This window comes from Lontra canadensis, unplaced genomic scaffold (genome assembly GCF_010015895.1).
Source record: "Lontra canadensis isolate GAN:19392208 unplaced genomic scaffold, GSC_riverotter_1.0 scaffold51, whole genome shotgun sequence".
Classification (NCBI taxonomy): Eukaryota; Metazoa; Chordata; class Mammalia; order Carnivora; family Mustelidae; genus Lontra; species Lontra canadensis.
Window position 1 is genome coordinate 11,781,156 of NW_022631045.1, and position 25,854 is coordinate 11,807,009.

Sequence of the window (25,854 nt, forward strand, 5' to 3'; positions counted from 1 at the left end):
AGCCTTACGTTGGGCTCAGTCTCACAATCCTGAGACCATGAACTGAGCCAAAATCAAGAATCGATCCTTAACTGACTGGGCCACCTAGGCACCTGTCTTATCTTTTGATTGAAGCATTTAGTCCATTTGTTTTTAACATAATTATTAATAGGCATGTACTTACTGCCATTTTGTTAATTGTTTTTGTAGTTCTTTTCTATTCCTTTTTTTCTTCTCTTATTCTCTTTCCTTACAGTTGATTACTTTCTTTAGAGTTAGGCTTGGCTTTCTTTCTCTTTCTCTTTTGTGTCTCTGTTACAGGTTTTTGGTTTGTGGTTACCACGAGGTTTATATATAACGTCCTAAGGGGTACCTGGGTGGCTTAGTCAGTTAAGCAACTGCCTTCAGCTCAGGTCATGTTCTTGGGGTCCTGGGAACGAGCCCGTGTCAGACTCCCTACTCAATGGGGAATCTGTTTCTCCCAGTTCCTTTGCCCCTCGGCCCACACTCATTAGCTCATGTGCACATTGTCTCACTCCCTCTAAAATAAATAAAATCGTGACATATAACATCCTAAGTGTATAACAGTCTATATTAAGCTCATGGTCTCAAATTTGAACACACTGTAAATGAGCTTCATTTTTATTTCCCTCTACCTCATTTTATATCTATGTTGTCATATTTTATATCTTTTAATTTTGTGAGTCCCCTTTCATAATTTTCCTCTAATGGCCTTTTCTTTTCCACTTCAAGAAGTCACTTTTAACATTTCTTGAAAGGTCAGTTTGATAGTGATAAATGCTTTAACTTGTTTGTCTGGGAAAATCTTTCTCTCTCCTTCAGTTCTGAATGATAATCTTGCCAGACAGAGTATTCTTGGTTGTGGATTTTATTCTTTAAGCACTTTTTTTTTTAATTCTTAAGTTTTTGCTAAAAACGAGCTGATTGTGTTATTAGGTTTCCTTTGTATGTTATTAATTGCTTCTCTCTTGTTGCTTTTAAAATTCTGTCTTTAATCTTTGACATTTTAATTATTATATGTCATGGTGTGTATCTCTACGGGTTCATCTTGTTTGGAACTTTCTGTGTTCTCAACCCGGATGTCTGTTTCCTTCTCTAGGTTAGGGAAATATTCAGCTGTTACTTCTTCAAATAAGTTTTCTACCTCTTTCTCTCTTCTGCTTGCAGGATGTTTATAATTCAGATGTTTGTTCACTTGATACTGTCCAAGAGGTCCCTTAACCTATCCTCCTTTTTAAAAATTCTGTTACCTTGTCATTAATCAGCTTGGGTAGTTTCCATTACTCTATCCTCCAGATTGCTAATATGTTCTTCTGCATCCCCTAATCTATTGATTCCCTCTAGTGTAGTTTTCAATTCAGTTATATTCTTCAACTCTGACTGATTCTTTTTCATATTTTCTATCTCTTTGATGAAGTTTTCACTGAGTTCATCCAGTCTTCTCTGCAATCTGGTGAACATCTTCATGATTGTTACTTTGAACTCTATCAGGAATATTGCTTATATCCATTTCATTTAGTTTATTTTCTGAGGTTTTGTGTAGTTCTTTGTTTGGAGCATGTTCCTGTCTCCTCATTTTGCTTGACTTTGTCTTTGTTTCTATGAATCAGGCAGAATGATTGCTTCTCCTAAACTGGAAGAAATGATCGTTGCATGGTTATGTCTATGGAGACTATGTACCTGGTGACTGGCTGGCTCACAGGAGCTGTGGCTGGCTATTGTGGGCTGGAGGCCCCAGGGGACCCTGTGCTGGGGCTGTCTTAGTGGGATGCCTGAAACTGAAGTTGGTGCGAGATGAGCCGTCCTAGGGCTCTCAGTGCACATAGCACATTGGCCAGGTAGCTGAAGCTGTAGTGGGTATGGACTGTAATGGTCTCAGGGCTCTTTATAGAGAGGGCACCCTGTGAGTACAGCTGAAGGTTAAGTGGGTTATGAGGCCAGGGGTCCCCATAGTTCTTTATTCAGGAGAGCTCTGGTAGGGTGGCAATGGCTGAAGCAGGGTATGGGTCAGGATGTTCTAGGATACTATGCACAAGGGGTGTGCAGACATCATCTGGAGCCAAGGTGGTATGAGCCTGGACTGTTCTAGGATACTTTGCACCTGTGTCATCTTGACACACCTTGAGAGATGGCTGGAGCTGTAGTGAGTGTGTGCTTTGTGTGCTGCACTGGGGCTGCTTCGATGGGATGGCTAGGGCTGGTGTGGGTTAGGGGCCCAGAGTTCACTGCAGCAATAGACCCACTAGGGTACCTGGACCCTTTCCCTGTCTGCAGTATCAAGGGAGAGGGGGAATATCAACCGTGGTGTTCACCAGCCCCTCTGACTTGGAGAGAGTTTCAGCATCTCTCCTCCCATTTTGCATGGTTCTAGGGTCGAGTCCTTTGTATTCTAGTAGCTCTTTTAAACTGAGGCTTTTTTCTATGCCCTTGCTGAGGTCGCAGGCAGACTAAGACATTCAGATCCTACTCTGATCTGTGCTATCAAGGTGGAGAGGAAACGTAAACTGTGGTGCTTGCCAGCCTCATAACCCAGACAGGATTCCAGCAGCTGCTCCCCTGCCAAATGGCAGGGGTCTAGGGCTAGTTCCTTTATATTCTAGTTGTCATTTTAAGCCACAGCTTTTTTTCTGTGCCCCAGGGTAGACAGATCTGCTCAATAGTCCCTCCTCATTGCAGTTCAAAGTGTCAGAGGTGGTGGGGGTTCCCTTCGTTACTATGTCTCTGTCTCTGTCTCTGTCTCTCTCTCTCTCTCTGTGGTCTGTCTTGTGTGTGTGTGTGTGTGTGTGTGTGTGTGTGTGTGCAGAAGCTTTTCAGTCAGCCCTCAGTTCTTCAGGAGGCATTGCTCTATAATAATTAGGTAGATATAATATATTCATGGAGGGGGTGAATTCAGAGTCTTCCTACATTGCCATCTTTTTTTTTTCTTAAGATTTTATTTATTTATTTGAGAGAGAGAGAGAGAAAGAGGGCATGAGAGGGGAGAGGGTCAGAGGGAGAAGCAGACTTGATCCCAGGACCCTGGGATCATGACCTGAGCCATAGGGAGACACTTAAGGACTATACCAACCAGGTGCCCCAGTTTTTGTCCTTTAAAGAGATCTCTTCTTTAGGGAAGAAGTCCAACTGTCCATGAGCTAAGTGACTATTCTAAATATAATTACATTCTTTACTATATTATTTACATTTTTATCAAGACTCTCTTTACTTAAGTTGGTGCTTTTTTATTCTCACTTCTTCATCCATTGCTTTCCCTTTAGAACAAAATGTGCTTGTCTTCAACTGACAGCAAGGAATGCCAAGACTTGCCCCTTGTCAAGTAATAAAATAACCACTGGATATAAATATAAAAGACTACAGAGACAAATACCTACTGGGTAAGATACCTTGAGGATTTGTTGCAGGGTGTTTGTATTTTTGAAGGTGGGTACTTTATTGTTGTGGTCTGTAGTCTTATAGATATCATTAAATATTAATTTTTTATACCAAAAATATATATTAAGGAATAAAAAACCAAATTTATATATTGTTCTTGGAAATAAAAGTCAGAAAAGAAAAAGAAAGAAATGTAAGTCAGAGAGCACACACAGCATGCAGAATGTACTTAAACACCCATCTGCTTTGAGTCTGGCTCTTACCCTCTAGGGTTAGACTCCTTTGGGCAGCTCTTTCCCCATTGAGAAATAGAATTTGCAAAGCTCATCTAAGAATTGGGAATTTTCAAACTTTCAAAATTGTTGTTATTAAAAAATATAGAGAAATGGAAAAGCTTTCTTCCAAGATATTCCTTTCCCAGACATTACTAGACATTTTTAAAAAGCTAACATTTATTATGTGCCAGGCATTGCCGTAAGCACCTTGTAAATACGGACTCATTTAATCATGAAACAACCCTACAACATAGGTACTATTATATATCCCCATTTTAGAAAATGGAAAATTGATAACTCATCCAAAGCTATGATGAGAATCCAGGCAGCGTAGCTTGGGAAGGCTTCACACTTAGTCTCCTCCTGTCCTAAGTATTAGTGAGGTAGCGGTGTAAACTGCTTTTGCTTTTAATTTAGGATATCTGATTGATTTTTTTCTTGCATATTTTATTGACAGCATTTATGAATGCAGCCTGTTATGCAAGTGTAATCGACGAATGTGTCAAAACCGAGTTGTCCAGCATGGACCTCAAGTGAGGCTACAGGTGTTCAAAACTGAGAAGAAGGGATGGGGAGTACGCTGCCTAGATGACATTGACAGAGGGACATTTGTTTGCATTTATTCAGGTAAAGCAAAGGTTAACTATTCAAATTACTGTAGTAAGATCTGCATTTCTGAATCTCCATTTTACTAGATCTTATAGCAAGGACAGGAGCAACAATATAGAGGAGGAGCATCAGAGGAGGGCAGGTGACTGGGAAATCGAGCACTCATGGATGAGGAGACACTGGGTATTCCAGAAGAAAAAAAAAAGGCTCAGAGATAAAACTTGGGTTATTATATGAGGCATTTTTTTTTCTCCATCGCTATAGATGCTTTAGGATAAGTTAAGACTTTTTGAATAAGGAAGCTAAATGACTGACTTCCTAAGGTAAAGATTATCAGCCAAAGATGATCTTGTTCAATAATTTGAACTGTTAGAATTTAACAAGTTAAGTCTGTAATAAATATCTGCACAGGATGATTCAGGCAGTGACTTTAAGCAGCTCCCTCCATTTCAGGAACTCAAGTTGCCCACCTCTAAGCAAAGCTTCTCAACCAGTGTTTTATGGTTGTGCCATTACTGATTTTTTCTGGTCACAACACCTCGGCCAGAAACATCAGTTGCCATAGTCTCAGCCATTTTCCCCGGAGTATCAGGCAAAAAGCCTCACTCCCTGTGTGTACCATGAAATGAGAAAGGTTGAGGATACGTGGCTCTGGAACCAGTCTGAAGGAATTATGCTAGACCAAGTCTTGGCAGGAAAGCAATAGGGACCAGAGCAACCATCCTCATCTGAAATTCCAGGTTCACTTCAGTGAAAGCAAGAATTAGTATAATTCATAACAGCCACATTTGGATCCACATACTACACAATTTGCCTACACATTAATCTCTCATATTTCTCAAAATCACTCTTTGATGAAAGTCAGCTGCCTTATAAGGAGCCACATAGTGTCCAGGAAGTATCATTAGCTTTGTCTGCATTACTAGAAAATGTACTTAAGGTACCTCTCTAATTTAGCTGCTGATTTTGACTTGGTAACTATAGTTTTGAGTCCCTTAAAATGCATAAACTTTAAGTTTTAATATTACACCAGAACTTAATATGAGAGCAATAGGCACAATTGCCTTACATTTATATAGGTTACTTTATTAAAAAATACAGGTTTTTTTTAAAAGATTTTATTTGAGAGAAAGCAGGAGTGGAGATGGTGGGGGAATGGAAAGCGGCAGAGGAAGAGGGAGAAGCAGACTCCCCACTGAGCAGGGAGCCCAACATGGGGCTCGATGCCAGGACCCTGGAATCAGGACCTGAGTTGAAGGCAGATATTTAATTGACTGAGCCACCCAGGAGCCTTAAAAAAATACAAGTTTTAACTGATAAAGCATTTTAACTAGACTTTTTTTTTTTTTTAAAGATTTTATTTATTTATTTGACAGAGATCACAAGTAGGCAGAGAGGCAGGCAGAGAGAGAGGAGGAAGCAGGCTTTCTGCTGAGCAAAGAGCCTGATGCAGGGCTCCATCCCAGGACCCTGGGATCATGACCTGAGCCGAAGGCAGAGGCTTTAATCCACTGAGCCACCCAGGCGCCCCTTAACTAGATATTTTTAACTAGACACAAAAGCTGCAATCTTAAGAGTGGAGCTCACTATGTGGCGCCCTTCATTTTATATCAGAACAGGCAAATGCTTTTTTTTATATGGCCAGTGTTTTTTCATATACTGGAAGATAGGAAGTCTCTTAGTGGTCCTTTATTTATTGTTTCTTACAAGAGTTTCCTAGGGTGAATTAATGTATTTATTTTCATTATAGAAATATGGAACATTTCACAGAGATCTTTAGTAATGGAGCAGAATGGAGATGTTCTTTTGTTGCTTAGCAATTATATTATTTTTTTCTTAATAAACTCTTACTTTTTTTCTTTTAGGAAGATTACTAAGCAGATCTAACACTGAGAAACCTAATGCTATTGGTGAAAATGGAAAAGAAGAGAATATTATGAAAAATATGTTTTCAAAAAAGAGGAAAATGGAAGCTGCAGATTGTGAGGTTGAAGTTATCCCATTAGAACTGGAAACACATAAAAGTGCTGAGACTGAGGAGTATCTACCTACGTTCAGTAATAATTTAAAAGAGCCTGTTATGTAAGTAAGATACTGTGAACCCAGTCAAGATTGATCTGTATTATTGAACAAGAATGGTTCCTTTTGTTTCTGACTCCCCCTGCCCCCACTACTCCTATGTATCTCCTATATATCAACTTGCTTCACAGTTGTTAAGTTTAACTCTGAGAAATCTAGAATGCTTATAATTTTAAAAGCTAGCCAACATATTTATCTCCTCAGTGTCCCATCTGTGGGGTTTTACTTTTAAACTTTTATTTATTTTTATTTTTATTTTTTAATTTTATTTATTTACTTGACAGATCACAAGTAGGCAGAAAGGCAGGCAGAGAGAGATAGGAGGAAAGCAGGCTCCCCACTGAGCAGAGAGCCCGATGCGGGGCTCGATCCCAGGACCCTGGGATCATGACCTGAACCGAAGGCAGAGGCTTTAACCCACTGAGCCACCCAAGCACCCCTGTGGAGTTTTACTTTTAAAAGACTTATCCCTTTAGGGGCACCTGGGTGGCTCAGTGGTTTAAGCCTCTGCCTTCGGCTCAGGTCATGATCCCAGGGTCCTGGGATCGAGCCCCACATCGGGCTCTCTGCTCAGCGGGGAGCCTGTTTCCCTTCCTCTCTCTCTGCCTGCTTGTGATCTCTCTCTGTCAAATAAATAAATAAAAATCTTTAAAAAAAAAATTAAAAAAAAAAAAGACTTATCCCTTTAATCAGAGTCTTTATGGATGTCACAACTTTTGCTGTCCTTTTTATTTTCTGTCATTTATTCACAAACCTTTTCACAGATTCATTTTTAAAAATACTTCAAAAATGATTGACTGTAAAATATATTTCCTTCTTTAGCGGGAGATAAGCATAGGTGTTACTAGATTAATTTCTAAATGGATACTTATGTAACAGTGATACCTATATTTCAAGGTCCAATAAAGAGAATTTTTAGTGATATATAGAATAACGTTTTTTTTCCTTTTCAGAGAAATGAAATATAACAATATTTCAAGAATTCAATATCATTCAGTCATTAGAAGTCCTAAAGTGAAGACAGCCATTATTCAACGCAATGGGAAAAGGATGGTAAAAACTGCAAAATGTCGATGGGGCCCTTATGAGAACATTAACTGTGATTTCAACTTTCTGTCTTTTACTTAATTCCAGTTGTTTGTGTAATTTAATAATGTGTAGGATTTCTTTTATTACTTTGGAAGGGGCATACTCTTGAAGTATTAGGATCGTGTTTTATTTACTTAGTGTCCTCCAGGGTCATTGGCCTGTTCCCAACTTAGATACATAAGGAGACTGTTGATCATGATCTGACAATGTGTTCCACTGTAACTGAGAGCTGTCTAGTTCTGAGAATTTATAGAAAAGCTAGAATGTTCCAGAGTTGGTAGTGATACATAATAAGAAAAAGATGAAGTAATTTATGTTAAGAAGATAAGGTTGAGAGGTATAAGAGAAAGCCTAATGAAAGAATCATCCAGAACACAATCATTCTACATGATAACTTCTGAAGGTATACTTTTCAGTCTCTACTGAGAAAAACTAGCCAGAGACTATAACTTGGAAGCAATGAAAGATGCAGGAAAAAGAACAGAGGAAGACATAAAGGTAGTTCACAGTAGGGCTTGTTGATAAAAAATAAAAACTCTGCCCTACATGATGTGCCAATATTTGCCCTCTGCCTAGTGATGTACATACAGTAAGTACCTCTTCAAGATCACATAATTATGAAAAGGTTAGGCCATTAGACCACATAGAACTCCAGTTCTTCTGCTTTCTACCTGGGTCACATGTCCATGTCTACATTCCTTTATCTGTAAAATGAGAATAGTATCTATCTCAGAGTTAAGAAGATTAAATGAGATAAGCTTCAGAAACTTGGTGTAGCATAGTGTTTGACACCCAAGTGCTCAATAAATGTTAACTATTTAAGTAACTTGAATAATAATAATAATAATGGTCAACACTTATTGAACAGTTGAGTGCCAAGTGTGGTGTTAAGCTTATAACCTTTTTTAAAGTTATCATTAACATATAAAGTGATTGCTGTATCTACAACTCATAAACACCAGCAACTCCTTTAACGTCCTTGAAGTAAAAACTGGCCAAAGTGTGCTTTTATCTTTGCACATCTTATAGTTGAAGCCGAATTTATAATCTGGTATCAGAATTGAGGGGTTCAGATAGATGTCTTTGAAGTTTATTTTAAATTTTAATGCCTAAAGACTGTCTTGACAGTTTTGATAAATTAAGTCTATAATTTGTGGCTTACTGGAGTGCCCAGAAGTAGAACACAGCCAGAAGGGCTCCATCACTCCAGAGATTTCTTATGATGTCAGCTTTGAGTCTTCCAAAACTAATGTGGTAGCTACAGCTTATGAAAACTGACACTTGATGAAAAGAGGTCTAACTGCTACATTAAATTGTTTGTCCTGACCTAGAAAGTAAAGACATCTTACCTGTTCTCTTTTAAGGGATTTGCTTCCTCAGAGTCTGTCATCTCAGAAGATAATGATGGATTTAAACCAACCCAAGTACATCTGAACTCCAAAGCCGAGGAAATGAAAAGTAGGCTTTGTTTCACTCTGTGATAGCCTGCCTCTTATGCCTTTTTGTCTATCTTGCTCAATACCTGTGGCTTATTTTCTCAAACTTAGAACAAACAAGCTGCATTCATTATAAAAGTTATTACTTGTGTGGATCAGAGGGTGACACACTATAATTTGTGGACCAAATCTGGCCCACCATCTGTTTATGTATGGCCCATGAGCTAAGATAATTTTTACATTTTTAAATAACTTTAAAAAAATAAGATGAATAATATTTTGTGACAAGAATTATATGAAATTATGTTTTGGTGTCCATAAAGTTTTATTAGAGCATAGCCACTTTCATTTACATATTATCTCTGATGACTTTCACATTATATCAGCAGAACTGAATAGTCACAACAGAGACTGGATGGCCCACAAAGCCTAAAATACTATTTGGTCCCTTGCAGAAGTTTGCCAACTCTTGGTCTGTTTTTGCCAACAGTGACTCTGAGGCATGGCAGGAAGAAGTGGAGTAGACAACTCTGAGTCTTCGTAGTTCTCAGTGTTATCTGTGGCTTTGGAAGCATTGTCCAAAGCAGCCATTTCCTAACTCTTTTAGGGACTCCTTTAAAATTAAGATACATCATTCTGTAGTACTCCACAGCCAACAGTGCTATAGGGATGCTCAGTGAAAAGCGAGAATATTGCTATTCTGAGTGCCTGTCTTTCAGTGTTACCAGTCTTGTAGTGGTTTATGTTACAATTTGACAAACCTGGATTTTCGTACTTTTGCTTTTCATAATATCCCTCACTGGGGAAGATACTGCTGAGAGATTACCCTTTTTGAATAACTGAGCCATTGCCTCTTCTCCTTTAGAGTATTTTTGCCTCTGTATACCCAACTCCTCACCTGGTTTTAAAAGATCAAGATTGGGGCTGGGGAGCAGGGCAGCTATTTGACAGAAAAGGTCTATCAGAAAGGGCATTTATGTATTATAATTATTTATCACCAAAGGGGAGGAAAATCTCCTCTTCTACTCATTTTAGTTATCCAGCTGGGGCCTTGTAAATTAGACTGACAGATTGACAAGTGAAAAACAAGCAGAAACTTATTACTAGGAATCACCATTAGCATGTGTATCACATATGTAACACATGGGAGTACTCAGAGATAAATAACATAAAGAAGTAGCTTAGAGGGGTGCCTCAGTCAGTGGAGCATGTGACTGAGCATGTGGCCAATCAAGGCCAATTGGATGTGGAGATTACTCAAAAGTAAAATCTTAAAAAAAAAAAAAAAAAAAAAAAGACTCTGGCTTATCTAGCATCTTTGCCAAAGAACAATAAATTTTTAGAGGAGTGACAAGACAAAGGAAAAGGACCTTGAGTGGATAAATGCTCATTAGTGAGGTTCATTATGTAGGTTCCTCTCCTTTGGTTTCCAGCCTGATAAAGGTCTAAAGCTGTCTCTGGTGACTAACTTTTGTCCTTCCTGGTAGGAGGAGGGAGGACATATTTGTAAATTTATGTACTGCTTTTAAACAGGTGGGGGAAGGCAAAGAAATTTTTTTGCACAGGCTACTTAATCACTCTTAGCTTAAAATAATTATGTCAAGGAAGCATATTTTGGCATGACATACTCTGATTTTCTTCACCATTAAATGCATGTGAGTCATAATGAGTACTCTTGCTTTTGGTTCTTTTGTTGTTTTCATTAATTGCTACAGTGTGTGTATATATTTATATATAGTAGGCACTACAGAAATCAGTTATGTACTACTATGATTCATGAGTAACCCATAATTAAAATATGAGAACATGTAGAAACAGCAGGTAGTAACAATAATGATTAGATCAAGAACATTTAGAGAAATCCAATTTCTTTGTGCCACTAAATTAGGTGGCACAAGTGACTTTTTAAAAATAAATGATTTTACTTACTCCATTTGACAAGGATTCACACTTTTGAATATTCTAAAAAATTTTATTTCCATTATTGAATAAGAAAAATGATTAAGGCAGTTCATCTTGTTCTAAAGTATTATTGTTTGTAAAGGTATAAATATTGAATGTTCATCTTGCAAAACCTTCAGTCACTAATGTGTGCAAAACCCATAGCAGTACAATTATTATTACTCTTGGGACTTGTTGAAGGTGATACCAAGAAGGTCTTCTCAGGCCTTTCATTGGTGTTCTAAAGGCCTAGAGTACTTCCCTAAACACCTGCTCTGTTTCAGGTGTTTAGAATATACTCAAATGCAGATTCTGGAGTTGAAGAGAGGTAAGTCAGTTTATGAGGAGTAGAGATTAAATATAGTAACAGGAGGCAATAGGTACATTAATAAAAAGGTAGTAGGAAGCCAACCTGGAACCAGACATTTCTCAAACATTTGAGACTCTTCTGGGTTTCTTACCCCACTTCTCATTATATTACAGGTCAGGTGAATCTCTTACCCTCTCAAAGGCTCAAAGTTTTCATTTGTAAAATTGGAGTAATGTCTACCCTCACATATTGTAAGGATTAGTAATAATTAAAGCAACTAGCTTTTAATTAGTATGTTAATCACAGGACTATTGATCAGCCAAATATATTTGCTGACACTTCCTTCCAAAATATTTATTAGAGGATTCAAGCTCCTACCAAGTTAAAGACTTCGAAGACAATCTGCTGATTGAATCGGATGTGATAGATATAACTAAATGTAGAGAAGAGACTCCATCAGGGGGCAGATGTAACCAAGCAGCCACATTGGATAAACTGAATATTACAAAGGAGCTCAAGGCTCAAATGCAAAAGCCCCAAGAAGAAACTCCAGCATATCAAAATCACCAAGTCTTTTGTGAAAAAGAGTTCCCAAGTGAAACCAAAAATATTTCACCTGATTCACTAAAGAAGTTCAATAAAGGGAGCATGTTTTTATTGGATGCCACAAAAGAAGGGAATGTGGGCCGCTTCCTTAACGTGAGTATGTGGGCTGAGATTCACATTTCTAAACTTTTTTTCTGTGCTACTTTGAATGGTTTGAAATTTATGTGCAACCATATGTAGTTCACCTGCCATCAGAAGAGAAAAAGATTCTGGAGTTGGAAAATCTTTTTTTCTTTTTCAAATTTTTATTTAAATTCCAGTTAGTTAACATGCAGTGCAATATTATTCTCAACTTAGTCATTTGTCACTTACATACAAAACCTTGTGCTCATCACAGGTGCTCTCCTTAATACCCCCTCCCCACCCCCCACCCTGCCCACCTGAGGTCAGAAAATCTTTAAAAACAAAGAGCTTTTCCTTGCTAGGCGGTCTGTTTATTTGGTTTGTTTCTTTTCCCCCTAGTTAGGAGGATACTTGGTTAACAAGAAATAGAGTCCTTTACTTTCTTCTTCTGTCCCCCAGCTGCTGTTTTTTCTTCCACTTTGACTGCTTTTGTACTATTGCCAAACATGTCGAGAGCCATTAAACATGTCTGGAGAGCCATTAAAGAAGTATCCCCAGCAAAGGACTGTCATGGCTTTATTTCCAAAAGTCAGTTAAGTTGAAAGTGGCTGCACCATAACAGTATGTTTGATTTTACCCTCCCAGTCAGCATACCACCTGAGCTAGTCTCTTGTTTAGAGGAGGAAAAAATAGGACTTTTCTTTCTTTCTCTATTCCTTCTTTCCTTTCCTTCTTCTTTCTTTTTTCTTTCTTTCCTTCCTTTTATTTTTTTTTACATAGAAAATACATTCATGACTTAAAAATAGAAATAAAATGAATACATGAAACAAAAAGCCATTCAGAATACATACATACAGCTGAACAAAATTCTGTTTCAAGGTAGCTCCAAGTCTGCCTCCATTCATGGTAAGCACCATGAGTAAAGGTTACCAGCCCAGTTGAAAAAAATGTATGGACAGGAAGTTGTCATTGAAATTGAATGGTGGCAGACATGTTCAAGGAGTATTGCAAGGATTTGGTCTCTTATGAATCCGGCATAGATGAATGTGTAGAGGCGGGTGCTAGTGGGCAGTAGGCAACAATATTGGAATGGTGGTAATTGGATAAAATAGTATCATGTTAGGAGCCTTGAGCAAAGGTAACTAATTGTTGTGTTCAGCAGAGACATCAATTGCTTACATAATGTCCCCTTTCCGGAGGGTCTGTTTGACAATGACATAAAACTCAGTTACATATATTCTTTGTATTAACCTTTTTTCTTCTGGTAAAACAACAACAATAACAACAACAAAAAACCCTAAAATTTAACTATGCCTCTTTTCACCTTGTCCCCACACTATATGTGAATATATATACACGCATATATATATATTCTTATTCCCCCCCCTTCTTACATAAACCATGTTATATTCATTGTTCTGTGCCTTGCTTTTTGAATTAACAATATACTCTGGAGATCTTTCCATATCAGTACACAGAGCCCCTCATTTTGTGTTTGTTTTTGTTTATAGCTACATAGAATTACATAGTTTGGATATACCGAAGTTCACTTAACCATTGTTATTTGGACAGACATTTGGGTTGTTTCTAAATGGTTTAGAATAATAATTATTATTAAAAACAGTGCTTAATGAATAATCAAATACATAGATACATGTACAGATACATGTACATGTACAGATATATCTGTGGAATACATTCTCAGAGATAGGATTGCTGAATCAAAGGATAAATGCATTCATAATAATGATAAAATTGACACATTATCTTCTATAGAAGTTTGTACCATTTTGCATTTCTACCAGCAAGGTAAGAATGTCAGAAGAGGGCTTTTCTGATTGAGTTCCTACTATTAAAAAAATCACAGTCTGTGATATTTTACAGTGTAGGTCAGCAAAAAAGGGAAAGAAACAAAAATAAGTAAGATGTGTTAGAATGGTATTTTAATGTTTCAAAAACAAGGTATCAAACTCCTTGCTATATCTAACCTCTGTGTTTATTTATGTATTTATTTTAACAGCATAGTTGTTGCCCAAATCTTTTGGTACAGAATGTTTTTGTAGAAACACGTGACAGAAACTTTCCATTGGTGGCGTTCTTCACCAACAGGTTTGAAATTTCTTATGTGATTTAATTTTGAAATTGTGAAATATAACAACAGAAAAATATTTTTAGAAATATGTGTGATAGCCCCTAATATCTGCTACCCTAAAATATTCATTTATCCCAAACTTCCTAGCCAATAAAATTTTAAACAGCTGGGGCGCCTGGGTGGCTCAGTGGGTTAAGCCGCTGCCTTCGGCTCAGGTCATGATCTCAGAGTCCTGGGATCGAGCCCCCCATCGGGCTCTCTGCTCAGCGGGGGGCCTGCTTCCTCCTCTCTCTCTGCCTGCCTCTCTGCCTGCTTGTGATCTCTGTCAAATAAATAAATAAAATCTTAAAAAAAAAAATTTTTTTTAAACAGCTAAAATTTCAGTCCTTATTTCCTGGAGAATTAATGCCCAAAAGGACAAAAATATCAGTTCTGACCCAGTTCAGTTCAGGGAATAAATGATGGAAAATGCTATATCTCCTGTAAGTCAGAACTGCCTCCAGCTGTCACACCACAGGCCTCATACCACAGACATCATCACATCACTGGGTTCCACTGTTTGCTAAACACTTCCTTTCTTGTGAATGTTGACAGGTTTCTTACTTAGGATTTTGGTGGATTTGAAATAAAACTCAAATGATTATTCTTAATAAAAGAGCATGCCTAACTTGGGGGGGGGGGGAGGTTGTTAGAAGAAACCAGATTTTTGAAGGTTTATAATGTTAATAAATTGATATATTCAAGTTTGATTCATTTGGTAGTTACTCAGAGTAATTTATGTTTGCTTTTTAATTTCTACTTTCTAGGTATGTGAAAGCAAGAACAGAACTAACATGGGATTATGGGTATGAAGCTGGGACTATGCCTGAGAAAGAAATCCTCTGCCAGTGTGGGGTTAATAAGTGTAGAAAGAAAATATTATAAATCTGTAGCTAATGCCTGTTGATGAGATTAGCTTTTCATGCTGCAATTAGAGCCATGTAAGAGAACCTTCAGTCATCAGTGGAATTAACTTAGGTTGTGATCCATCAAGAGAATTCTTTTCAGTTTACCCTTGTCAGGGAATTCATTTGTATGACTTAGAAATGCTAGGAACAAAATAAGGACATTTTCATACACGTAGGCTCTCTCTTTATCCTTTCTGCTATTCAACTTTACACAAGTGGGATGGAAGTGTATATTTTATATGAAATACTATTATACAGTTTGTAACTTATTTGCGAATTATATATTAAGAGAAACAAATGTTACAATAGAATTCAGTTCTTTCTTACTTTTGTGATTATTATCTTTGAGCTTATGCCCCCAAAGGGCCAAATTTCACATCTTTACCTACAAAAATCTGTTTAATTCTTGGCAAATAATTTACCATTATGAGCCATAAGGTGGACAACATAACCTGAGGAATAGGTAAGAACTAACTTTACGCATTTTACTTCCAAGTATTTTAACAGTAGTTGGAGCAGCTCTGGCTGCATGCAACTCTGTCTCATCAAACCATTTGAGTGCTAAGAGGGAGGGTTTTGGCACTCCTTGAGATGGAACTTCTTTTCTACATATTCTTACTATTCCAGTTCAAACACAGACAAGAAAAGAGGGAATAGAAACCTGGAGGAATTGGAATATTTTTGTTCTAGGTAAAGGAGAGCCATAAGAGAAGAAAACTTAGAAACTAGTCAGACTTGGCTTACTTAGGCCCTCTAGAAGGGATTGTGCTGGACAAAAGTTTTCACTTACCAAAACAAAACAAAGCAATTTGACTGAGTTTGTAAAGTCTGGAACAGCTTCTTGGATTCTCCTGGGTATGATGTGTAAATTGCTTTTGTAGAGAAAAAAGGAGTTACACTCAGCTATAGGTTACCCAGCCCTGATTATGGAGTGGAAAAGACGGGGAATCTCCAAGCATCAAAACTAATTTTATCCATAACAAAGTTGTATATTTGGCTGCCAGGAACTTCCCCCTTGGAACCTGAAGAGGAATACCGGCTCAAAAAGAAATAATTAAAAGTAGTTCTGGCTTTTGAGAGGTTTTGGATCTTTTTTTTTTTCTTTTTTTCTATACTCATTTCTGGGTTTAGTTTGGTTACTGTTCAAATAAAACCCTATTCTAAGTTTGGACTCAATTTAATTGCTTAAAAATATTGAACTAGATGAAAATTTAACTTGAAATTGTTTTAGAGTGGGAAACCCAGGAACTAGGAAAAGCAGCAAAAGGTATATAACCTAAAAGCCTGTTCAGATGAGAAAAGTTAAGTCCATTTATTCACATTAAAGATGTAGGAATTTTAGGCTGTACACTGAAAGTGAAGATACTTGGTAAGTATGGGAAATATTTTTGTACGTAAGTCCTGACATCTTGATCTGCTTCACAGCTGTCACCATCCATCAGTGTGCTAGAGATTCCCTTTGTCTCTCTTATGTCAGATCTGTCCAGTTAAATTCCATTATTTCCCTTTCCCTCAGTTTTCTCCCACTTATTGGTAAAGGACATCTTCCAGTTGTTTTTGAAAAGGAAAATTGAGGGGTAACTATTTTAAGACTTTGCATGTTTGAACATTTTATTTTACCCTTACACTTGATAGCTATTTTTTTAGGATATAGAATTCTTGAGTAACCTCCATAATACAATTTTGAAGGCTTCTGCTAGCTTCTGATGCTGCTGCTATGAAATCTGAAAATGGTCTGATTTCTGGCATCCATGGTGACTACTGAAGTCAGATGTCATTCTGTTCTTTATCTTTTAGTTTTTATATCTCTTGAAGCTGACAGAATGATCTTTGTCCCAGTGTTTTGTTTCTGGTAAGGTCCATCTTCATCCTTCATCCCGGGTGCTGGGTGTGATCTTTCAATCTGAAATCTTTGTCCTTCAATTCAGGGAAATTATCTTGAACCATTTCTTTAACTATTCCTCATGTGTTCATTCTTTCTTTCTTTATAGAATTCTTCTTATTCAGCTGTTAGACTTCCAGGATTGGCTCTCTAATCTTCTTTCTCTCTCTTTTTAAAGAGTTACGATTTTTTTTTTCAAGTTTACTTATTTATTTAAGTAATCTCTACACCCAGTGTGGGGCTCAAACTTACAACCCTGAGATCAGGAGTTGCATGTTCTCCCAACTAATCCAGCCACATGCCCCAAATTTTCTCTTTATTTTCAGCTTTCATTTTGCTGTGCTTTCTGGGAGATTTTCTCAATTTAAATCTTCCAGTAGGGGGGCACCTGGGTGGCTCAGTCGGCTAAGCGTCTGCCTTTGGCTCAGGTCATGATCCCAGAGTTCTGGGATTGAGCCCCGCATCAGGGTTCTTGCTTGTTGGGAAGCCTGCTTCTCCCTCTCCCCTGCTTGTGTTCCCTCTCTTGCTGTGTCTTCCTCTATCAAATAAATAAAATCTTAAAAGAAAAACTTCCAGTATTTCAGTTATGCTTTATTTTTCTGGTCTCATATTCTTAATTGCTAGAGCTCTCTTTTCTTCTCTGGATTTCTTTAACAGCATCTTATTTTGGGTTCATGGTTTCAATATCTTATCTCTTTGAAAATACCATGATGTGTATTGTATAGGTTTATGTGTGTGTATACACATGCATTCATATCTATATTCTTCCTGCATGTTTTACAACCTCGAAGGTTTATTTCTTGTTTTCCGTGTATGTTTACTTTGGTCTTTGTCTTTGATGTTACAGGCTTTTCTCAGTTTTTTATCTTGGCAATCTACTCATACCTAAGAGTAGAACACTATAAAAGGCTGAGATTAAAATCTGAGAGTGGGAGATGGGTCTCTTCAAGTGCCACATCATAACTGAGCTGAGCTATTAATCTCTAATTGTCTCTTTTAGTGCTTTGTTTTGGCTGATTGAAGGGCAGAAACTTGGCTGCTGAAGTCTGCTTTTATTTCCCCTTTGGACTCGGTTCTTTAATCCATTTCTATATTTGTCGAGACTACCCAAGTTATCTTTTTATATATTATTTCTCTTTAATGCTGTCCCCGATTTTCCTTTCGTCCCTTTTTAAAAAAGCCTTGGGGCACCTGGGTGGCTCAGTGGGTAAAGCCTCTGCCTTCAGCTCGGGTTGTGATCCCAGGATCCTGGGATTGAGCCCCACATTGGGCTCTCTGCTCATCAGGGAGCCTGCTTCCTCCTCTCTCTCTCTCTCTCTCTCTCTGCCTGCCTCTCTGTCTACTTGTGATCTCTGTCAAATAAATAAAATCTTTAAAAAAATTAAAAATTTAAAAAAGCCTCAAAATACAAAAATAAGACCTCAAAATGCAAGTTTCCTTTAATTCCTCAGCAAACCACCAACTATTATATGCTGCTTTTCCAAAACAGCTTTTTTTTATCTGTAATTATATACATTTGTGTTCTCTACATGTATATTTTGTTACATGCACTGAAAACCTCGTCTTGTATGGTGCTGTGTACCCCATGGGTGCTAAATAAAGATTTGCGACTCACAACTGGAATTATAGTTAATTCTGCCTACGTTTATGACATACCTATTTAGGCCAAACTTGATGTTATACAATTTAGAAGAAATGGTTAATCCTTCAGAAGAGCAATCACTTCTCCAGCTGATCCCAGGGGTTTGGGCTACCTTTCCTCCCCGTCTGAAGAGGAAAAGTCTGGGGAGGGTGGCGATTGCCAGCATATTAAAAAACAAATCAGATTCAGACTCGGATCTGTAGAAGATGCGAGCTCCATTTTGAATGAGAACTCCGTCTGCAAACCGTCCGTGTCTCTTGCCCTGAACTTCCCCTGGTTAGGGGAAATGGGTCATCGTAGCTTTTACGAAAACGAAACTGGGCAGCCGCCTGCGAACTTCCGGAAGTGCAGGCGCTGCGCGCCTCCATCGGGCAGCAGCTGAGGTCGCAGCCATGGACCAAGCGTCGTCTTCCTCGACCAAGTCAGCCCACGGAGTCAGCTTGTCCGAAGACCACGACACCCGGGACCAGCTCCCTCATCCCACCGGTGAGTACCGCCCCAGTGCATCTCGTGCGCGCGCGCTGAGGTGGGGGTGCTGTGTCCCCGCAACCACAGGGCGGGTCCCCGGCCTGCTCGCTGGTTGCTCTCCTCCTCACCAACCCGCCTCCTGGGCCCGTGCGGCACTGCTGTGAGGGGAGTTAGTCTGCATTCACCTCCCGCGGTCCTGGTTCAATTCTGCAGGGGGCTGTGCGCCCAGACCACTGCCCAGGGCTTCACTTGCAAAATGTGTGACTTCCGTTTACTTCCCCCACTGCTGATGGACCACCCATTGCCATTATCCTACTCCACTGGGGATAGAGACATCAAGGGAAATAGACATAAACTCGGGTGGGGGTTTACTCTGCTCATGCAGTCCACTCACTCCCAAGACTGTTGCCAGAGAAGTGGCATGGGAGAAGTAGGAAAGAAGAAGTAAAGAAGTGGTCTTCACTTCTTGAAAAAAAGTGGTCAGGTTAGTCTCAGGAAGCAGCTGGGAAAGTTCTTGCAGAGAATGTGACTCCTTGGAACCATCCACTCCTTTCCATGTAGTAGTTCAGATCCTCAGCAGCCCTCTTTGTGCCTAAGGCAACAGTCTTATGAGCCTGCACCATCCCTTCATTCAAATAGGTGTAGAGCTCCTACTGTGTGGCAGGGCTCAGAGCTAGGGATAGAGAGAGGAGTTAGACCCCATCTTCGAGGATCGAAAAGGCAGCTTGCAGATGACCTGGTAAGAGCCACAAAGTCTCAGATGAGGGGTTTCTAACTCAGCCTGGTGTTTTGGGAAAGCTTTATGGAGGCACTGATGCCCTTAGTTTTAAAGGACAAGAGTCAACCACAGGTAGAGCGGTTGAAAGGGTGTTGCATACTGAGGTGATGACACAAAAAGGCACCAGCCCCAAAATGTCACATGGCAACCACAAGTCAAGCAGTTGCATATATTCGTTCAGCTAGTATTATCTACAGGATATTATTGGAGATGAGGTTCTATCCTGACCTTTTCCCCAAACTCCAGCCTGGTATAACCAACTTCATCAATGCCTAGAATAATCTCAAACTGTCCCAAAGAAAATTCTCATTTTCCTGCGTGTACCCACATGTCCAAACCCGTTCATCCACCAGCCTTACTCCTTGCATTCATCCAGTTGCTCAGGCCAGTACCTTTAGCACAGCCCTCAGTGCCTTTCTTCCTCACTTCCCATCTAATGCATCAATCAAACCGGTCAGTTCAGTTTTCAGAATGTATCTTGAGCCTGACCACTTCTCACCTGTGCTGCCATCCAAGCCCCAATGCACCATCTCCCATTTCCTGCCTAGAGTATTGATCTGGCTCCTACTCTAACGTCTCATGCAGACAAGCCTGCACAGGAGCCAAAATGATCTTTTTAAAAAACAAAATGCAAATGGGATTCTCCTACTCAGAGCCCTTCAATAGTCTCTCATTACCTTCAGAATGATCTCTGTGGCCTACAGTGTACTCCATGTCCTGATCTGATCCTCTCCCTGACTGTCTTGATGACTCTGCCACACCTCACTGCGTTATGGGTCCACCAAGCCCCCAAACCTATCCCTTTCTGGGCTCTCTTTGCCTCCCATTTCTCAGTTCCCCACCATAATTCAAGTCTCTCTCAAATGTATCCTCCACAGCTTTGCACGCCCATCCTATTTAAAAGAGCACCCTACCACCGTCATGACACTCTACCTCCTTTCCCTGCTCTAATTTTTTTCAATAGCACTTATTGCTAGCAGGAGAAATACTTGTCTGTCTCTATTACTAGAATGTAAGTTCCTTGAGAGTTGAAACTCTCATCTCATTCTCTATTTTATTTGTAGTGCCGAAAACAGTGCATAATAGGTTCTTACTAAGAATTTAATGAAGGAATGAATGGGCTTGTATGTACCACTAAGGAGCTTGGCTTCTTTTCTCCTGGTGATGGAGAAGGTCTTTCACAGGAGGGAAACCAGCCCAATCTGAACTAAAATCTACTATTCTGAATTCTGTATATCTGAGAGTTGGACAGGTAGGTCCTATGGGAGTATCAGCTGTGCCTAGGGAAATGAAGTCCTATAGTACAAGCATGTCTGTTGAGAATCATCCCTGTTTGTGACTAAGTTAGGTGATTCTAAAGAAGTCCGCTGAACACCCTATTCCTCGGCTGTCCACCGCTCCTCTCCTGCAACACACACACCCTTATTCCTGTTTATACATTCTAAAGCTGTCCCCAGTAATGTTCTCTGGCTCTCCCAAATACGTACACACTTCTTCCAAAGTTATACACAGTCACATCATCCAGGGACAATCTGATAAAGCCATTTATTTTCTAAGTTCATTACCAAGCGTCTAGGTTATGTCTACGCCTCCTGTTTTGGTCTTTATCCATTTCAGGTGTACAGTCACTAGACTCAGTGATAAAATTGACTTCTCCCACTTATCTGATATCTAATGGAAGTACTAAAATAGTAAGCTGCAATAAAAAATGAGTTGATCAAAGAAGAAAAGAGGAAGAAATTTCCAAGCCAGCACCATAAATTGATTGCCAGTCCAGAACATAAATCATACCCTATCAGAAAGGGATTATAAATGGAATTACAGGATTAGTGACTCTCCTTCCATCATCCACTCATTTAATGGTGAAGTGTGTTTCTTGGCTGTCCTATCTGGCTACTCCAGATTCTGTGCTCTGACTGGATTGCCCTTGTCTGGTGGGCTTTAGGACCATATCTGGGAAGAGGAATATTTGGAAGATATCTCTGATAACTCTGCAGAGGCTGTGGCCTTAGCAATCCCTTCCCAGGTGGAGGTGGACCTGGAGAGACCTGAGATTCACTGTGTGGGTTTGAGTTAGTCATAGTTCATGTGTTCCCAGCCTATCATTTTTCTGCAGCTTCATTCTGTAGAACTTTTCTTGGCTACCAGTTTCATTTTTGAGAATTGTTACATCAGTCTCTGTGTGTCCTTAGGTCTGCTAGACACAGTAGAAGCACCACGGGGAGCCCTGCTGTTCTTCATTATTCTTAGTGTCAGCTTCTGATAGAGACCAATGGACTCTTCCCTAAAATGCCCCAGCCCCCATAATACACCTGTCTTACTTCACTGTCTAAATCTGTATAGTCCCCGAATTCTGAAGGTGAGGAGTATCAGTTATCCAAGTGTATGTGGTCCAGGAGTTTCAGATAACGCATAGCAAGCATTCAGGTAAGTGGGGGATGTCTGTCTATGTAAAAGGCTCTAATGTGATTCCCCCAACTGCAGCGAGTTCTGTTCATCCTCCAGTCTGGAAGAATGAACAAGGTAGAAGAGCTAAGATCTCTTAGGGAGCGATGATGAGAAGATGTTTTACCAAGGAAAAGCCATTAGGGGGAGCCTGTGTGCCCCACTTTGGGTTTCTGTCCATCAGCAGGAGAAAAAGTACTCTAGGTCAGAAGGCAGCAGTGTTGCTACTACGCCCTTACTTCCAGGTGCCAAAACCCTAGAAGCCTGTGGACTTGGGAGTGCAACTCAAATGGGCAGCATCCCCAGAGCAAACACAGGGGGCCATATTCACGTATCCGCAGCCTCCCAGCTCAGCCAGATACTGGTCTGAAAGCCCTGCTTTGCACAAGGAAAGGATAACACTGTGCAAAAATTTCTAGCTCTTATACAACAAGAAACTTTGCATGCCTATCAAATGTTATCATATTATTTTATTAGGGATTTTTATCCCATCCTTCTAATTGATGCTTTTTTTTTTTTAAGCCTGTGCTTTACAAATTTTCATGTCCAGTTTGTGTGTCCTTTAAAATAAGAATATAGTATTTTTTCAAAATAGATTTTGGGACTGAAGTGAATAAAATATTGGGATTTTTTCTGATTTTCATCTAGGATGGAGTATTATGTTGTCAAATATTAATATATATGCTAAAGCATTGGAAACTATAAAGTGTGGTATTGGAGGAGGAAGTGATCAATGGAACAAATAGAAATATAAGAACAAACCTAAACATATGTAATAATTAAATATATGAAAAGGAGATTAAAATCTGGCTAACCACTATGAAAATAAGTTAGATCCTCATCACATACTTTATAATAAAATAAATTACACATTAACATTTAATATAAGAATAATATTTTAGAAGGAAATAGAGGTTTTTTCTAAGTTATATCTCCTTCACCCAAGAGTAGAAACCATAAAATAAAAGATTGATATATTTCATCAAATAACACATTTAAACATTCTGTATGTCATAGAACATTATAACAAAATTAAAAGACCACTATATCACTAACAAATGGTCATCCTGAATACATAACAAGCTCGAAAAATAGTGAATAACCTAGTAGAAAATGGGCTGAGGACATCAGTGCCAGAGAAGAAATGCAAATGCCACCTTACGGTATGTTAAATTCATAATTATAGATTATGTTCTATTTCTCTCTGCACTTTGTTGTCCTGTCTTTTGATGTAGTCATCTACTCTTCTGTCCTAGTTGTATCTTTAATAATACGGTTCTAAATCGAGTAGGCATATACCCTTGTATTTTTTTTCAAAGTTTTCTTCACAATCCATGCCCTTTTATTCTTCCAAATAATCTTTTCTTTTTTTTTCAATTTCTTTAACCTTCTTGGGATTTAAATTGAAATGACATTAAACCTAAAACTTGTTTGGGGAAGAACTGACAGCATTATAATGTGTAGTCTTCCTACTCAGGAACATAGTATTTCTCTTGATGTGTTGAGACTGAGCTTAAAACAACTCTTTTCTTTCCCCCACAATTTGATTTATTTAGACCAAGAAAAGCATACACATTGATTATCTCTTTGTCTGACAGCTTTGTAATATCCTTTTTTATTCCACGCTGTGTTTTTGTTTTTCCTTTTTTACTGAAGTTTAGTTGTTTAAAACAACTCTTTCATCATGTTACTCCCCTGCTCCAAAATCCTTCCTGGCAGTCTTTCACCATCTGTTTCTCAAATTCTTTACCAGCTTCCTCTGCACAGACTCTCCTTCTCAGCCCGACTGGTTTTCTGCCTTCAGGTCAAACCTCTTGGCCAGTTCCCACATCACTACTTATGTCTCCAGTTCCTCCCAAACCCTCTCCACTTTCTCCATCTCCAGTTATAGCGGCTCAAGGCCCATGTCCTTGACAGCACTCTCTCCCACGGGAGAAATTCCTCCCCTGGATCCATAGCTTGTATGGCATTTTCCACCCAGCAGTTATTTTACTTTGTGGCATTTGTTCTGTTATTTTATTTTGTTAGCCCCTTGCAGGCAACAGTTCTGTCTCCTATTTCTTTAGATCCTCTGCTGTGCTGTTCCCTACAGTAGCCAGTCCCTACACATGGCTGTGGAGCTCTTAAAAATGTGGTTTATTCAGTTAAGACACAACTATAAGTACAAAGTACACTGGGTTTCAAAGACTCCATACTGAAGAATGAATTTTTATATTGATTAAATGTTAAAAGATCATAAGATGATCTTATAAGATCATGGTTGAATAAAACATGTTATTAACATTAATTTCTCCCCCAACCCCAACGAGGCCCCTAGAAATTTTTCAGCTGTGGCTCACATTTGTGGCTCACATTACAATTTCTGTTGGATAGCACTGGTCTAGAGTGCCCAGCAAAATGACTCTTTTATAAGAGGTGCTCCCAAATTGGTGGGGATTCAGAATGAATGAAAAGAAGCAGCTAGCTAGTTTCATTTCATTTGAGGGTTTTTCTCTGTCTCTCCCCTTTTTTATGGTTGGTGGGGAGCAGAGGAACTACAAATTTGTATTCCTACTAGTTAGGACCCAAATCCAGGAAACAGAAATTAATTAAATAAGAAACTCATCTGAATGTGAGATAAATGCTGCTCCAAAGTGCAGTCTTGTGATTTCGTGCAATGCACGATCTAATTTCAGAGAGACACCAGAGATCTTATACTTTGGATAACAAAAAGAACTTCTAGGAACCCTGTAAGTGATTAGCCTCATCTAAATTTAAAACTCTCACCAATAAATGGTAAAATAAATCTTTGTTTCAAAACTAAAAGTTTATGATTAAAAGCAGAATTGTGTTCTACAGAAAACCAAATCAATAAGAGGATAAGCATTGGGAAGGGCAAACAAGTTGTTAAATGGATGCTTATAGCCAAATCAATAGCAAACTAATAGGTTAGAGAAGGTTACCCCACACTGATATCCCCGGTGAGATTGTGGAAACAAGTGATTTCTTTTTCATCTCTTTCCTTTTCTTCCTAGCTCTCCTTCTCTTAGGTTCCTCTCTTTTCTTCTATTCATTTCTTCAAAAAAAAAAAAAAATTATTTTCTGCCTTTATGTATTTTTCTCTCATTACCATGCTAGATTACAGTACATTTAAATTAAAGTACCTTGCTCATTTACTTCTTAAATTCACTCAAAATTTATTTTTGAATATACTATGATACAGGGATCTGAAACTTTTTTTATAGGCACTTAACCAGAGCACTATTTCTTAAGCACATCATTGTTTTCTTATTGATTTGTATTGACAATAACAATAATTATTAAAAGTTTAGTATTGCCAAGGCAGTGTTTTGAGAGCTTTGTATTTAAATTCTTGGTTGTGTTTCTTTCTTTTTTAAAGTTTATTTATTTAAGTAATCTCTACACCCAACATGGGGTTCAAACTCAGAACCCCAGATCAAGAGTCACATGCTTTTCTGACTGAGCCAGCCAGGCACCCCCTGGTTGTGTTTCTTGAATAAAATTATCTTCATGTTTAGACACTTTAAATGAATTCATTATTGTCCTTCCTTGTATTAAACCATTTAAGAAGTACACAATAAGTTGCTTTTCCACATGGGTACATTTTTTTTTCCTCTTTGGGAGTCGAGAATCTCTCATAAAAACAAGTGCCCTAGGGCACCTGGGTGGCTCAGTGGGTTAATGCCTCTGCCTTCGGCTCAGGTCATGATCCCCGGGTCCTGGGATCAAGCCCCGCGTCAGGCTCTCTGCTAGCCTGCTTCCCTTTCTCTCTCTGCCTGCCTCTCTGCCTACTTGTGATCTCTGACTGTCAAATAAATAA

At 38.8% G+C, this 25,854-nt stretch overlaps 2 protein-coding genes and 1 pseudogene across 9 annotated transcripts in view; all 3 read left to right on the top strand.

The window, feature by feature from the left end:
- Positions 1-18,680, top strand: part of SETDB2 (SET domain bifurcated histone lysine methyltransferase 2) — a 58,619-nt gene extending 39,939 nt beyond the window's left edge. For 5 of the 8 annotated variants that reach the window (XM_032874043.1, XM_032874048.1, XM_032874047.1 and 2 more), the window contains 8 exons: positions 3,258-3,374; positions 4,105-4,274; positions 6,122-6,338; positions 7,289-7,388; positions 8,789-8,882; positions 11,473-11,810; positions 13,801-13,889; positions 18,366-18,680. In XM_032874043.1, the coding sequence (XP_032729934.1) occupies positions 3,258-3,374; positions 4,105-4,274; positions 6,122-6,338; positions 7,289-7,388; positions 8,789-8,882; positions 11,473-11,810; positions 13,801-13,889; positions 18,366-18,546 (1,306 nt within the window). In that variant the 3' untranslated portion in view covers positions 18,547-18,680. Of the gene's footprint in view, positions 1-3,257; positions 3,375-4,104; positions 4,275-6,121; positions 6,339-7,288; positions 7,389-8,788; positions 8,883-11,472; positions 11,811-13,800; positions 13,890-14,678; positions 15,141-18,365 lie in introns of those variants that run through there. The other 3 variants (XM_032874045.1, XM_032874049.1, XM_032874050.1) reach the window with 2 other exon arrangements.
- On the top strand, positions 12,553-13,046 carry LOC116877365 (annotated as a pseudogene).
- Positions 18,681-18,703: 23 nt separating the features above from the next.
- The window catches only part of PHF11 (PHD finger protein 11), a 31,726-nt gene continuing 24,575 nt past the window's right edge, over positions 18,704-25,854 (top strand). Inside the window, exon 1 of the mRNA XM_032874070.1 lies at positions 18,704-18,829. Coding sequence (XP_032729961.1) covers positions 18,736-18,829 — 94 coding nt within the window. The 5' untranslated portion in view covers positions 18,704-18,735. The remainder of the gene's footprint in view (positions 18,830-25,854) is intronic.